Raw genomic sequence first — 16118 nt, 5'->3', positions numbered from 1 at the left:
ATCACCTTCATATCAATCAGACGCTAAATAACCTAGATGTTGATACAGCGTCGTAAAATAACCCAATTAAAAAAAACAACGGGCAGTGTTCAAGAAGGCGCCTGCGCATATCCATGAATGGAGCAACCCTGTCAACCTGGGCCGTAAGCTGCAAACGGTAGAACTAGTATGGGCGTCAAATTACTCATAGTTCATCTCTTTTTCCAGTGTGTTTATCAGCTGTTTTGTTTTATTATTACGATTACAAATTGTTTCGTGTTGATGTGAATATTTCAAAAGTGTATTCAGCAGGTGTTATTTTTTATAATAAGGTAATATTCTGTTTGGCTCAACTGTAGAATATGTCCGTTGATATGTCCCCCTATGCTTTAACATATGAAGGAGTGCCAACATCCTTCTTGATAAGAGAAAGAATGTGGAATGAAGTGTTCAGTCCATGTCACAACTGTAACACTTTTAATAAATATACAGTGAAGCATACATTGATATAATAATCTGCTAGTAGTCCTGTTACCTCCACATCCATTCTAATCCGTTTACGTATGGCCAAAATCGACAGTAGCAATTTAATATTTGGCAATTGGCGGCATTTCGCGGTGGATTATGGGGCGAAAAAGGTGTAGTTTGACGTCATATCCGTCGCACCGATTTCAAGCATATTTGCCTTGGCGTACTCCCTCCTTTCTTTTCATCCTCTCAGAACCCTGTAAACTAGAGCTCGTCCTCTCTTCGAACTCACGTGATGCGCCTATAATTTAGATTACAGAAGTTACGCATATGGATGCAAGCCGTGCTATCTTCTCGTTGTCCTGTGTTGTCTCAGGTGGATGTCCGGCTTCGTGCCGATTGTAGTAGCCGCCTTCGTAGACCTGGGTTATGGCGATGGTGACGGAGATTTGTTCGTGGTGGGCAAAGTCATGGTTCTGGGCACTTTCATCGGCCCCCCTCTTTTCACCTTTTATTGCAACAATAGGCCTACTCATCACAATTCATCTTTCATTATCACTTCTATCTCGAAAAAAATAGGACACCACTTGTGTTTGCGTGACGTCGAATCGGTCGTCTGCCATAGTGGGTATTCCTTCACGTCTTTCCAAATATTGGTAGATGGCAGTAGTGCTGGATTCTAGACAACTCTCAGAAATGCATAAGGAGCACCGGAGACCCCAATACCTCACCTGTGACGGAAACATGACGATATAAGACAAAAGGAAAGGAGTGTGCTTGCTTGGACCACATTACAGTAGAGGAGTCAAGACCCTGCCATGCATCGTGTCTATATCACCAATGGGTGCGGAAGAAGATAAGTTGAATAATTTCGAGGAAAAATTGTTCCGGGGCCAGGTATCGAACCCGGAACCTTTGGTTTAACGTACCAACGCTCTACTAACTGACCTACCCGGAAAATCTACCAGACACCGATCCAATTTTTCCCTCTATATCCACAGACCTCAAAGTGGGCTGAAAACCGTCAAGCAACCAACGTTGAGTGCACACTAACTCTGTGTGACTTAAATTGTGGTTTTCTATTAACGAACAGTGACGTGTATTATGCAAATCAAGCTTTCAGGTATAACTCCCTATAAAGTTGATTTGAATAATTTCGAGCCCACTTTGAGGTCTGTGGATATAGAGGGAAAAATTGGATCGGTGTCTGGTAGAGTTCCCGGGTAGCTCAGTTGGTAGAGCGTTCGTACGTTAAACCAAAGGTCCCGGGTTCGATACCTGGCCCCGGAACAATTTTTCCTCGAAATTATTCAAATCAACTTTACAAGGAGTTATACCTGAAAGCTTGACTTGCAAGAAGATAAGTTTTTAGTCTGAGCTGAACTTTCGTGTCTGTACATTCGTTTAATATCAACGACCGTTAATCTACCCCTCATACGCCAAACCTTTTTCTGATCGCTTAACCCTTTCTTGTCTCGCAGCTCACATGCCAGGTCTCGCCTACTGAACTATAGAAATGACGATAAAAGAGAAAGAAAAAAAAGTTTGAAAAACATAAAGTTGGAGATACAAGACAATTAGAAATATTTCCTTTCCAACATAAGATAAATGAAAAGAACAAGGCTCAATGAAAGGTTAACAAAATATCACTCATTACAAATTTAATGGGAAGGAAGATCTTGGAAAAGATGCAGGGACATCATTTTATTTTTACTTCAATTTTTATTGTACCTGAGTTTTTGAATGTACTTCACTCCCGCCCCTTCTACTAATGAAGTTCAACCGTCCTCCACACAGATCCAAGACCGCATATACAGTCATAGTAGCGTTACGGTTATAGTGAACAGTACGTTCTAAAAATATGTTCGCGTTTTCCAGTGACGAAAGAGCTTTCAATAGTGAATCATTTTCGCACAGGTACTGTCGTCCATTTGCCTACGTCGCATCCCGGTTTCCCCCACCTGCTTCTATTCGCCTTTCTGTAAAGGCTAGTGGCTGGGCTGTCTTAGCTCTTTTCTGAGAACATTAATTTCTGTTAGGAATTGGACGTCTACGTAATATTATACCCATACAGTTGTTTAAAATAACTTAAATAAAAGGGCCTCGTTAAGTAATTAATTGTCACGTGATTTCCTCCCTTTCTACGACGCTGCGACGTAACCACTTGGACGGACAGTAGATAGCATGTTTGAGTAATTTTATCTTTTCGGATCAGGCAAAAGTGAAGATTGAATTTACAGTGCGTAAGGTCTCTTTTATAGAGTAGGTACAGAATTATTTCAACATGAGTTACTAGTACGAAGGACGAAACTGGTAATTGGAATTAGTCTATAGTGCGATAATATGGACAAAAGAACTGAAGCCTATATCGAAATGAACGGTCACCATTTTCAAAAATGTGTTTAAATATCGATATCATGATTATTTTTCAATTTAACTTCATTCTCTATATTGTACGCTAATGTGCTGTAGACAGTATAATATACACTGCATAATGAATACGTCCACATGGAAAGCTCAGTTCGTGAGTAAGAACACTCATTGTTAATACTGTACTGTATTTTGATTAAACAAAAACCTAATGAACATTATGAAACTCAAAATCGCGATATTTCCTACTTTACGTAAATGGATGAACTACTTTTCTTCCCTCCTATATCTAGTAAAGTGATTTGTTTGTATATTACGCCAGTATCATCGAACTCCAGTTGTGGAAGGGGGTAGCAAACGGTGTTTCCGGTTCTTAATCGTTGATTCAAAGGTATAGCCAGGTTAATATTAAAAATGTTAGTAAAAATAAAATGATATCCCGGTAGAAGAAACCACAAAAGCGGGAGCTTCAGCCAACAAGAGGAAAGAATAGATTTATTGGCGTTCATCTTATTTAATCTGTAGCATCATTAGTTGAGTTTGGTTTGAAATGCCCATCATAATCTTACTGATACGTTTCCATTAGTGAATAAGTTGCGTAAACTTGTTCTCCGAGTAACTGCATAATTATACTCCGCAGTCGTCAGCACAGAGCACGCTGGGGCTAGCGTCTATTACCCGCGAAAAACGCAGTGCACTAAAGTGCTCTTTAGCTGCTAGTGGGTATGCTCTCTATCTCTCCCTGTTGCACGACGGTGCACACGGGACGGCACAGCGTACCCATTGCACATTTCAGCGCGTGCTGACGACCACTGGTCTAGACTCTCTGCTAACGGTGCGCATGTTTCAACTTGCATTCGATATTCCTGAATGCAGAAGTAAACTTTAGTATTCTGCCCACTAAACGTAGCAACGTAGCGGTCGGTTGGTTGGTTGGTTGTATTGTGTTCATTCAAATTATTTCTACGTAGCTTATTAAAGTTTCACGTGGTGAGCTCTTCACACAACAGCTCACTCATGAAGAATAACAATCTGATTTAATGAAAGGCGAGGAGTTTTCAAAGACATTCTGCTCCACGTAGCTACTTACTTACAATTGGCTTTTAAGGAACCCGGAGGTTCATTGCCGCTCTCACATAAGCCGCCATCAAGATTACTCTAGTCTCTACCATCACAACCCACCTCCCTCAAATCCATTTTAATATTATCCTCCCATCTACGTCTCGTTCTTTTTCCCTCCGGTCTCCCAAATAACACTCTATACGCATTTCTGGATTCTCCCCTGCATGCTACATGCCCTACCCATCTGAAAAGTCTGGATTTAATATTCCTATTATGTTAAATGAAAAATACAATGCCTGCAGTTCTGCGTTGTAACTTTCTCCATTCTCCTGTAACTTCATCCCTCAAGGCCCCAAATATCCTAAGCACCTTATTCTCCAAACACCCTTAACCTCTGTTCCTCTCTCAAAGTGAGGGTCCAAGTTTCACAACCATACAGAACAACCGGTAATATAACTGTTTTATAAATTCTAACTTTCAGCTTTCTTGAGAGCTGACTAGATGACAAAAGCTTCTCAACCGAATATTAACAGGCATTTGCGATTAATTTCCTCCCGAGTGTCATTTATATTTGTTATATTTTTATCAAAAGATAAATTTTCAATTTGTATATTTCCATTTCGTACTATTTCTGGCCACGAGACATAATCACATACTTAGTCTTTTCGGGATTTACTTCCAAACCTATCTCTTTATTTCCTCCAAGTAAAATTCCCGTGTTTTTCCTAAATTGCCTACACATAGTCGGTATTCACAAATGTGTTCATTAATACAAAAACGTTTTTATAGCGCGATATTTTCCGCTGGAATTTAGATGGTTTAACGATCTAAGTAACGCACACACACTGAAATTACATTTGAAGAAGTAACAATAAAAGTGTCCCGCGCCGTGGTCTAAGGGATCCTGCCTAGGACTCGCGTTACGGAATGCGCGCTGGTTCGAATCCTCATGGGGGAAGAAATTTTCTCATGAAATTTCGGCCAGTATATGGGACCGGTGCCCACCCAGCATCGTGATGCACTTGGGGAGCTGCGATAGGTAGCGAAATCCGGTTACGCAAACCAGCTATAACGGCTGGGAGACTCATCGTGCTAACCACACGATACCTCCATTCTGGTTGGATGATCGTCCACCTCTGCTTCGGCATGTGGGCGTGAGGGGAGCAGCCGGCTGGTAGGTCTTGACCCTTCATGGGCTGTAGCGCCACGGATTATTATTATTAACAATAAAAGTAACAATATGTCTTAATCTTGAAAAGAATTATCACATTGCTCACTGGACGGCACGTCTTGATCTCCATCACTATCCCACTGCATGCAGCCAAGAAAGTGAACTGTGATATGCCGGTACACGCGCATTAAAGTGGCCGGACATCAGCGGACTAATATTCGACCAGCACTTTCGGCCCAGACCAGAAGCGGACGCTTTTAGATCGAACTGTTACGAACCTTTAGAGGAAAAATAAATGTTGAGAAACATAAAGGAAGATGAAAAGCTAGTGAAGTGAACAGGTAGACCTAAGAAGGAGGGAACAATTTGTATGGGCATCCGCCTTTTCACATACAGCATTACTCTTGTACAGAGCCATTATTTTATTTTTACTTCAATTTTTATTGTACCTGAGTTTTTGAATGTACTTCACTCCCACCCCTTCTACTAATGAAGTTCAACCGTCCTCCACACAGATCCAAGACCGCATATACAGTCATAGTAGCCTTACGGTGATCATAGTAAACAGTACGTTCCAGAAATATGTTCGCGTTTTCCAGTGACGAAAGAGTTTTCAATATTGCATCATATTTTCGCACAAGTACTGTCGTCCGTTTGCCTATGTCGCATTCAGATTTCCCCCACCTGCTTCTGTTCGCCCCTCTGTAAAGTCTAGTAGCTGAGCCGTCTTAGCTCTTTTCTGAAAACATTAATTTCTGTTAGGAATTGAACGTCTACGTAATATTATACAACTGTTTAAAATAACTTAAATAAAAGGGCCTCGTTAAGTAATTAACTGTCACGTGATTGCCCCCCTTTCTACGATCCTGCGGCATAACCACTTGGACGGACAGTAGATAGCATGTCTGAATAATTTTATCTTTTCGGACCGGGCAGAAGTGAAGATTGAATTTACAGTACGTAAGGTACTCTTTTATAGAGTAGGTACAGAATTATTTCAACATGAGTTACTAGTACGAAGGACGAAACTGGCAATTGGAATTAGATGCAATAGTCTGTAGTGCGATAATATGCACAAAAGAACTGAAGCCTATATCGAAATGAACGGCCACCATTTTCAAAAATGTGTTTAGATATCCATATTATGATTATTTTTCAATTTAACTTCATTCTCTATATTGTATGCTAATGTCCTGTAGACAGTATAATATACACTGCATAATGAATACGTCCACATGGACAGCTCAGTTCGTGAGTAAAAACACTCATTGTTAATACTGTACTGTATTTTGATTAAACAAAAACCTAATGAAAATTATCAAACTCAAAATTGTGATATTTCCTAGTTTACGTAAATGGATGAACTACTTTTCTTCCCTCCTGTACCTAGTAAAGTGATTTGTTTGTATATTACGCCAGTATCATCGAACTCCAGTCGTGGAAGGGGGTAGCAAACGGTGTTTCCGGTTCTTAACTCTTAATCGAAAGATATAGCCAGGTTAATATTAAAATGTTAGTAAAAATAAAATGATGACCCTGTACAATTTTTAAAGTGTGCTAGGGAAGATTCCCTTGTGAGTGTTGAAGACTCGTCACTGATGTCCCGCCGAGACTATCTGGCGGCAAACTTAAACTTGCCACATCACTAGTGGGAAGATTTAACACTGTGTGAAATTAATGACACGGAGAGCTAAACTGTACTTCTCGCAGGTGGCGTCGTTGTCGGCGTACTCCGCTGGACACCTCCGGCTGCTGGGTTCGAAGTGCAGCCACGATCAAGAGTGCCTGGCGGACGTGACGTACAGCCGCTGCCAAGCGGGGCGCTGCGCCTGCCTGCCCTACTACGCGCAGTACAACCAGACCGTGTGTGTGCAATGTGAGTATCCGGTACGCGCCACTATCTTTTACTGAGGCCCGATTGTATAAACCATTTAATCTTAGATCAGAGGTTAAATTGATCCTTGTTTCAGCTGAACTTGGGATTTTGTGTTGTATAAATTATAATCTGAGATTAATTTGTCTCAAACTAAAGTCAACTTTGACTGAAGAAATTTCTCCGATTAAGTTAGATGATCCAAGTTCAGTTATTTCTTTTCTGTTTGAAATATACGAGTGACAGATTGTGCAAATAAAATATCCATTATTATTAATATTAATAGATATGATAGGTACATTTATATATATATTTCTTTCAATTTCTTGTCTTAATACACAACAATCTTATATTTTATAAGGCTCTATCGTGTTCAGCAGTATCAAATAACATAACCTATGACTGTATTATGTTTATAACAACCATTAATTATTAATGGATATGATAGGTACATTCATAAATTTTCAATTAACTGTATTACTAAACGAAAATTGTCGTTTTATAAAGCTTTATTATGTTTAGCAGTATCAAACACCATAACATGATAACAACTTGGAGAACAGTCAACCTTCTTCTTATTGTCCGCCATTATTTACATTGCACAAAAAACCAGTGTCTCCAACAGAGTGTACGGAAAGTCGCCAAAAAGTAGTTGTAAAGTCGCTAGATTTCTCATTATCAACAAAGAAAGATTAAATTTTGTCACTATGGGGTGCTAAAAAGGTCACTAAATCCCTATTTAAGCAATATAAAAGTTAAAAGAAATTGTTGTTGTTGAAAAAGAGTTAAAGTCGCTAGATTGGCAACACTGAACAAAACTGTATAACATGGTCCGCGCATCACGTATTTCACCTGTTTATGCGATGTTGCCAAATCCTTTTCACGTGAACTTAGATTGCATTTGAACCAAGGTAATTTGATCGCAGAAAAGTTTTATACAATAGAAGAAGTGTCTGAACTCGGTTCACTATTCGATCTTCGATCAAAGTTGAGCTTTAGTCAGGGAGTTTTATACAATTGGGCCTTAGTCAATGACACTGTACGCATAGATCTAGCGTTCAAGCCATGGTCACGGTTCGAATCTTTCATAAATATTGTGACTTTTATTTCAACTCAACAATAGGATTTTATTCTTCCCACAATAATTCCTTTCTACAATTCACTTTAAACGCTCTCGTCAACAATAGGTTTTTCACTCAATACAGGATTCGTTATAGCACTCCACTGACGGCAATGACAATTTACTTGGACTATTACGAACAACAATGAACTGTTAATCTTAACTAATATTTACAAAGCACTATTTACAAATCAGAATTATCAGTTCTCAGTTCACAGTTCTTCTATCTCAGTCACTCGAGTTCACAGTATCTCGAACTCCAGACTTTCAGAGACAGTTCACTGTACTCGAACTCAGGTCCCTCCAACTGCGGTCCACTGCACTCGAACTCAGGTCCCTCCAACTGCGGTCCACTGCACTCGAACTCAGGCCTTCGGATGCTGACGCAGTTGCGGACGCACACTCGAGTCGAACTCCGGTACACAAGACTGGCTTGCTCTGTTCACTGGTTTACTGACTGAACTAATCATGAATGGCCCACACACTCCTTCGCGTCCGTAATTTATAACCGCAGCGACGTAACCGAGAGACTTCGAATTCGCGATTTTTCCACTTCGACGGGCTTCTGGAAGAGTCGGGAAGGTCCGTTCCCCCTTCACTCCGTAAGCAGCTCCTCGCGCGATCTCCCTCGCCGCGTAGGCCCTTTCCCCTCTCTCCGCCGCGCCGTCCATCAGTGCTCCGTGAAGCCCGCGCGATCTGCTCTCTTGCGGGACGCTGGTCGTGAGTTCGAATCTCACGTCGCTGTCACAATATTTTGGTGATTCTATTAACAATGTAAAATGGTCTGCTGCATATAAAACAGTGGCGGCTCCTGCATATTTCTTAAGAGGAGGAAAGAAGTTAACAGCGCAAAATGACACCTTCTTGAGAGAAACATGCTACAAATTAGCCTACATGCATACATGTAAGACCAGGCAGTGTTGGGGTTGGCCTTCCCTTCTGTATAGCAATAATCTGCTTTTTGTAAACTGAGTTTCCTAAATTGTCCAAAATATAATATGTTTTCACTTCCATTCATTGTTGAATAACTGCACAAATTAACAATTACAAGGAAATTCACAACCTCGCAGCATTTTTCACGCACATTACAGCATCACACGTGTTGGAAGAGACCAGCTACTAACATGTAACCGGAACCGTTTTAAGGAAATGGGAATGGGAAATAATCTGTTAGGAAAGCGAGAACACTGCACCCACCCACGTGGTCTGTGTTGCCACATGTATATTTTACAAGTTCAGTATCACATGCTTTTGAAGAATCAGTTCTTGTAAAATCATGTAAAAAATTATTGTTCAAAGCTGCCGGTGGCCGATTAATTTTTTATGTTAAAAATAATGTAATTTGCAGTACCTTCAATTTCAAATATATTTGAAGACATTATTACAAAAACAACCCTTGTCAAAATTGCTATTTTTCAGGAGAACAATAAAAATAAATAGAACAACACATGTCAGCTGTTTCTGTACGAGTGGTGTTTATCCTTGTACCTATTGCACCTGACATGGGTCGCTTTTGGAGTCTATGAACATTTGAAATAGTAGCAAATATGTCCTTAACTCAATTTCATTAAAAATGACTAGGGCTGTTTTTGTAATAATGTCTTCATTTGTACAAAACTGACAACTTGGCTGTTGTCCTGTCCAGTAGACAATGAATGGAAGTGAATTTCAGAGGCCAAAAAGATCTGCGATACTAAATTAGAACTACTTCCTCTTTGTTTTATATAAATCCAACTTCAACTTTCAGATATCCTCGAAAGTTTCAAACCATGAATATAGCCTATATAAAGTGCAATGAATATATTTTGATTTATAATTTAAAAAAAAAAGTTTATATGGTGTCTTTCATAGCTTTGCTTTAAAACTGCTTTTATTGTGTCTCCTCCTAGACGACGTGTTATAGTCTGGTTGAATGCAGCATCGTTAGATGGCAGCGGTAGCGAGCTTGCTGCACGACCAGTCGGTTTCTATTTCCCGCCCATGCGCTGATTCAGAGGAGGATCTCCTCCCTCTCCGTTCATTTACTTGTTTTAAAACTCTGCTTCTGTCTCTCGCCGCTAGCGCGCTGTTGTCTATGTATGTTAACTGCAGTAAAGGAGGAAAGGATTGGCTTTCCTCCACACAAACAATCTCGCATCTTTCTCACAGTTTTCTAGCAGCACATGATTGCGCGCCGTCTAAAACTCGATCAACCGAGATTTTCTTATAGGTGTGAACTTAAAAATTATCGAATCTTCCTCGAATTTCAAGGCATATATTTCATTTGGTATTTACTTTCAAAAGAAGAAAAATGTGAGGAGCAAGAGTTGCGGTGAGTCCATTTATGTCGCCTAACGGTAGCTCACACGTGATGTCGTTAATGGAAACGTTCTGGGGTTTATACCAATTTCATTTACTTTATCTGTTACTATCCTACTATTCCCGACGGGGTCAGAGCTTTTCATGTAACATTTCTACCTCGGGACTAGGAGAGGTGGCGGTGCACAACTTCTAATCACTAAATAGTGCACCAGTATGCCTGGGTTAAGTCCCAAATCTCTCCGCAGTGCATGTGAAGAGAAGGTAGGCTATATGTCACTGTTGATAGTGATTCGTTCGTCGGATGGGGACGTTAAGCCTGGCGGCCCCCTTAGTGCGATTCGACGGGAGTAGGCTACGTACCGGCACCGGGTTTCCCCTTCTCCCTTCCTCATATTCATCAATTATCATCACCACCCATTTCCTACACTACACTTAAACGTACACTCACCCTAGTACACGACATAGCTCTCCGCAGCGTGACCCGCCGAAGTGGTGTACAACTTACAGTCTTGTCATCTATCCGCAATAGCTATGTGGAACTGTAGTGGGTAAGCATTAGATACACTCACTATCCTACTATCTTATTCAATTACATAAGTTATGAACGCGTTTCTCATATAGCCCAAAATATTAGAAAAACATAATTATGTACTCTTTTTTTCCTTATTACGAGGGCCGTCCAGAGAGTAAGTTTACCTGGGGCCGTTTACAGAAAGAAAATACAATATCATGGAAATACTTAATTTATTGGAACATATACACCAACTTTTGAGTATTTTTCAATATACTCCCCACCGGAATTGAGACATTTGTCATACCGTGGGGTGACGTTTGTATCCCTGTTAGAAGTCTGGCGCCTGGGATCGGAACCAGCGTGTGGCAGCCGTCTGCACCTCCACTAAGACGTAAAGAACTCGGCAACAGGTATAGGAATCAAAGCAATTAAGGACAGAATTGAAGGCGTGACTTGCAGGCCATTACGAAAGTTTTATTTTATATGCTGAACGCAGTTCGTTAGCAAGACCACAGACGTAGACTTTTCTGAGAACTAAGCTGCCATTCCGGGTGTACGCCTACATGTTGCATTAAACTAACTCGACCCCCAGCACTGTATTCGCAATTGGAAAACTTGTTCCATGCATTCTGGCTATACAATGCAAGTGGCATCTTTCTTATATACCAGCACATCGGCATTCAGTGCAGGCGCTGTGGCCTACAGTCCAGGAGAAGCGGTTCTATTAAATGAACCCCTCCTCCTTTTTACGGCTGCGTCATCTTATTCCTGTAACATGAGTGGAATTCTCTCGATTAATTCGTAATGCAGACAATAGCTTTGAACGGTACGCATAACGCACATTACACTCGTAAATGGCAGCTTGTGTATTCCTATAAAACATTTAATGTTCATGACTCTAATAACAGTGGTAATGTATATCCTCAAAGAATTTAAATTACTGTCATTAACTTCGAGTTATTTAAAACCAAAGTAATGTTATTTTACACAACATTCTTCAAAATACATGTTTTTTCAGCTACTGTCCTTTTATAAGTTATAGGGTCATATTCAAAGACATTTTTAGCGCAGGCTTCCGGTGGACGATCAGCGTTTTTCGTATTCATAAATCAGTGTTAGCGATATTCAAATTCAAATTTATTTACAATTTACATTTGAAATGAATACATATGAATAGATACCCGAAATGAGCATATGCTCGTGCTCGGTAGTAGTCCAGTACTCTGCATAAATTTTACAGAGATCAAATAATAATGCTGATGATAGAAATAATAGTAATAATAATAATAATAATAATAATAATAATAATAATAATAATAATCGTGACAGAAATGATACAAAGATTGTAATACAAAATAATTAATTAATAATAATGATAATAATAATAATAATAATAATAATAATAATAATAATAGTGCTAAAACAAAAATATTTACAATAATAAAATAAATACTAAGGCCCGGTTGCAGAAACACCGATCAAAATATGATTGGCAATCAAGGAGGGTTTGATTGGCCATCAGTTCTACATCTGTTGCAGAAAGAACAATCAGTGTTTGATCGGAGATCAGTCTTCCATCAGATTTGATCAACAGATTTTTGCTGGTTAAGTCACTGATCATCGATCAAGTAGGCTATTTATGTTGTTCTGTTTATAATGCAGTCACTGTAATGTATATAGTAAATAGTTATAGCTAACAATATTGTTTTCGACATAATGGATTCTTCTGATGAAGAATGAAAAAAATATTATTAAGAAGAAGGCGTTTCCGTGAGAGACATGAATTGTTTTTATGTATAATAACAGAGAATTTGAGCAAAGATTTAGGTTAAGTAAGGATTCGTGTGTTTTGTTACTTTCAAAAATTGAAACAAATATATGCAGACAGACAAATCGAAACCTTTCACTTTCTCCAATGAACCAAGTTCTAATAATGCTGATATTTTATGCTGTTGGAATTTTTCAGGCGGTCTCATAAATCCCCAAACTTCAAACAGGGAACGATTTGAAATCCAGAGAGAATTTTAAGCCATGTCAGGATTTCCAAGAGTAGCCTAATATTGGTTGTATAGACTGCTCACATCCCCATCCAATCACCTGGTTGAAATGATGCCGAACTTTATCGGAGTAGAAAAGGTTTCTTTTCTGTGAATATACAGGCAATATGTAGTCTACACCATCACTGCAATTCTGCAATGTTGTGGCCCGTTGGCAGGGTTCTACACATGACAACACAACACAGTATTTTTAATGAGTAGGTTACGAGCTCCATTTGTAAACAGAGAGATGAGAAATGGAATTATTTTGGGTTATGGAGGCTATGCATATTCCAATTTCTTGTCGACTCTCCTAGCAAATCCCACAACAGAAGCCCCCTCACGTTTTTTTTTGTGTTTGCTTCATTTTTTTTTTTTTCACTATATTGTAGTCTATATACAAATGGAATCCGCCTGTTTCCTTTCTACAAAAAGCAACGAAACAGCAAAACATTCACTTGAACATTCACTTGTTTTCCTAGTCACCGCCCACTTGATGCATTCGTTTCCCTACTTTTAAAGAGCATCAAATTGGCTGTGGTTGCTAAATAGCGCTGTTGTCAAATGTATTTCTTTCTCAAATCAGCAATTAGTAAATTGAGACAAGTTGATTGGAGATTCACGTTTGTGCAACGCAATGAACAATCAAATAAATCAGACATCAACTGATTGGCGATCAGGGACTGATTTGACTTGCGTTTCTGCAACCGGGCCTAAGACGAATAAAATGAAATATAAAACCACTAGCGAGAGTTAACACAACTTAAATATTAAATAAGCATAAAATAACCGGAAAAAATGACGAACTCGAAAATGAATATGATATGATTTGAATTCTGTACTAGTAACCAGTGGATAGCCGGGGCTAGCTTAGTACGCTCGTAGTGCGTGCTGCGAAATGTCTATGAATACCACCCTAAGTGTTTGCAGGAATTTCATATTTCGCATTTCATAAAGCAATAACATTAGTTCAGTTAAAATGTGTAAATATACTTCAAATTCTTCTTCTTCTTCTTCTTCTTCTTCTTCTTCTTCTTCTTCTTCCATCCCTTATGCTGTCAAGCGTCGGGGTAACCTCGGTCTATCCACCTCTGCCACTCCTGTCTATCACTACTCAATCCCTCATTTCTTCCCACGATTCTGTCCAATTTTCTCATTTCTATCCTCCTATGTTATACGTGTCTTCCTCTTCCACTCGCATTTCAAAAACCTGTTTTGCTCAAATTATTCTTCATGAAGCAATATAAACTTTCTTCTGCACTTTCTAGTGCAATATCTTCAGTTCGTCGTGAAACTGAATCATTTGTTTCTTCGACAGTCATAGGGCGAAGTAATACTTTCTGTATTGAAAGCTATAAATCTGCTCAAGGCTAATCGATATCTGGTGACCGTAGTTAGAAGTAGGGGAGATGTGTTTGATATGATTTCCATCCGCGGTGATATGATTTATTTACAGCAATAAAAGTAAAGTTCTCCCCATCACAGGTTATGAAGGCCCACCGGGTACCGGGGGGGGGGGGTGAAGGCCCTCACCTGTACGGACAACCGCACTAATGACTGTAGGACTGCCAGTCCTAAATGTCCCCCAAGGAAACGACTGGAATTTGATAGTGTCAAATAGCAGCACTGGACATATCACAGAATTATTATACTTCCGCACAATCACATAGGCCTATACACTAAGCTATAAGCCATCATTCGTATCCACACAATTTTTGAATGAAAACGGAAAATTCAATCCAGTTGAGCATTTCAAAATTGATAGTTCAAACGGCTCTTCATGTCCCTGCGAACACCGCACGCAAACAGTTGACCACTTGATTTTCGAATGTCCATTACAACAACGCAAGACATACGGACTAGGAACTCAGCATACGCAATGCAACATTCATAACAAAAGTATTCCTAATACAATGTTGCTTCAAAGAATTTCACATGTTTACCTCTGAAATTTTTTAGACTTTGTATGAAGTAATATTGTTCAATTTAAGTAAGACTATCCTGTTGAGTACACCATGTATGTTTATATGCAAGGCTATATATTTCTAAAAAAGGGCTATCTACCTTCGGGAAATAATAATAATAATAATAATAATAATAATAATAATAATAATAATAATAATAATAATAATGAAATGCCCAGGTACTGACTTCTGTTGGATCCTACGCACATAGCGCGCCGGAAGGATTATACCCATGGTCACATTAGAACCGAACCCACGACCTTGTAGCAGCAGCAGCAGCAGTCTTCAACTGAAGGAAGGGGGTTACTTAGAGTCGAAATGAAAGCTTAATGTCAGTAGATTTCGCCTGGAGCCATTACCGATGACGTGCCGCACATACATTACGACACCGAAGAAAGCCACGTTAAGGATTTTATCGCCGTTTATAATCGGTAGGGTTTGAACCCGCAAACCTCTGTTCCAACAGTCAGCACGATAACTGACAGACCTCAGAAGGAGTCAATTAACAGTTGCTTTATTGGTGTGTGCACAGGTGCGGGAGTGCGCTTCGTGTACGCCTGCAATAATTCTACATACATACATACATAGGGGAGACTGTTGTACCTTTAGCATAGTGTACCTTTGAACATTTTTTGTTTTTTAATTTTTACTGCTACCTAGAAGACTCAAAATGAAGTAGATTGTAGAGAAAGCCGCTAAGTAGCTCTGGTCGTAGTTTCAGTTTGATTTATTGCAAAGTGTGAGTTCCGTGGACAAAAGAAGTTTTTCTAGTACCAAAACTAAACATTTCGTTCATTGATATATGTTTTCTAACACAAAACCAGATTGTATTTGTTAATATCTTTCAAGTACGGTGTGTTCCCTATCATCTGATGAGTAATAACATATTTTAATTTCCATGATTTATTTGACTCTCTAGTTTTCGGAGCCATATTTGTTTAAACGTGCACCCTCTTGTACCTTTGAACACAAAACATCTTGTACCATGGAACATGTTCCAAATTACACGATACTATCGGTTTTTGTTTTTCTTTTATTTTAAGGTCATGTCACGAAGTAAGTCTGGAGTTAAGAGGTCCCCAATTGATCCGGATGGCTTGAAGAAAGCTGTTGAAGCAGTTATTGCTCCTCCAGGAAATAAAATCTCAATCAGAGAAGCCTGCTCTGGTTTATGATGGCAAATACATTTTAAATATGATTGTCAGTTTTTACAGCTATATTCCCCCCTATATTCCATGTGTTCCAACTTACAAGAGTGTA

General features: G+C 39.3%; 1 protein-coding gene across 1 annotated transcript in view; it reads left to right on the top strand.

The window, feature by feature from the left end:
• LOC138708698 (uncharacterized) overlaps positions 1 to 16118 on the top strand; it is a 115591-nt gene that overhangs the window by 35742 nt on the left and 63731 nt on the right. Inside the window, exon 2 of the mRNA XM_069838798.1 lies at positions 6761 to 6926. Coding sequence (XP_069694899.1) covers positions 6761 to 6926 — 166 coding nt within the window. The remainder of the gene's footprint in view (positions 1 to 6760; positions 6927 to 16118) is intronic.

This window comes from Periplaneta americana, chromosome 11 (assembly GCF_040183065.1).
Source record: "Periplaneta americana isolate PAMFEO1 chromosome 11, P.americana_PAMFEO1_priV1, whole genome shotgun sequence".
NCBI lineage: Eukaryota > Metazoa > Arthropoda > Insecta > Blattodea > Blattidae > Periplaneta > Periplaneta americana.
This window is presented reverse-complemented; position numbering and strand designations above follow the sequence as displayed.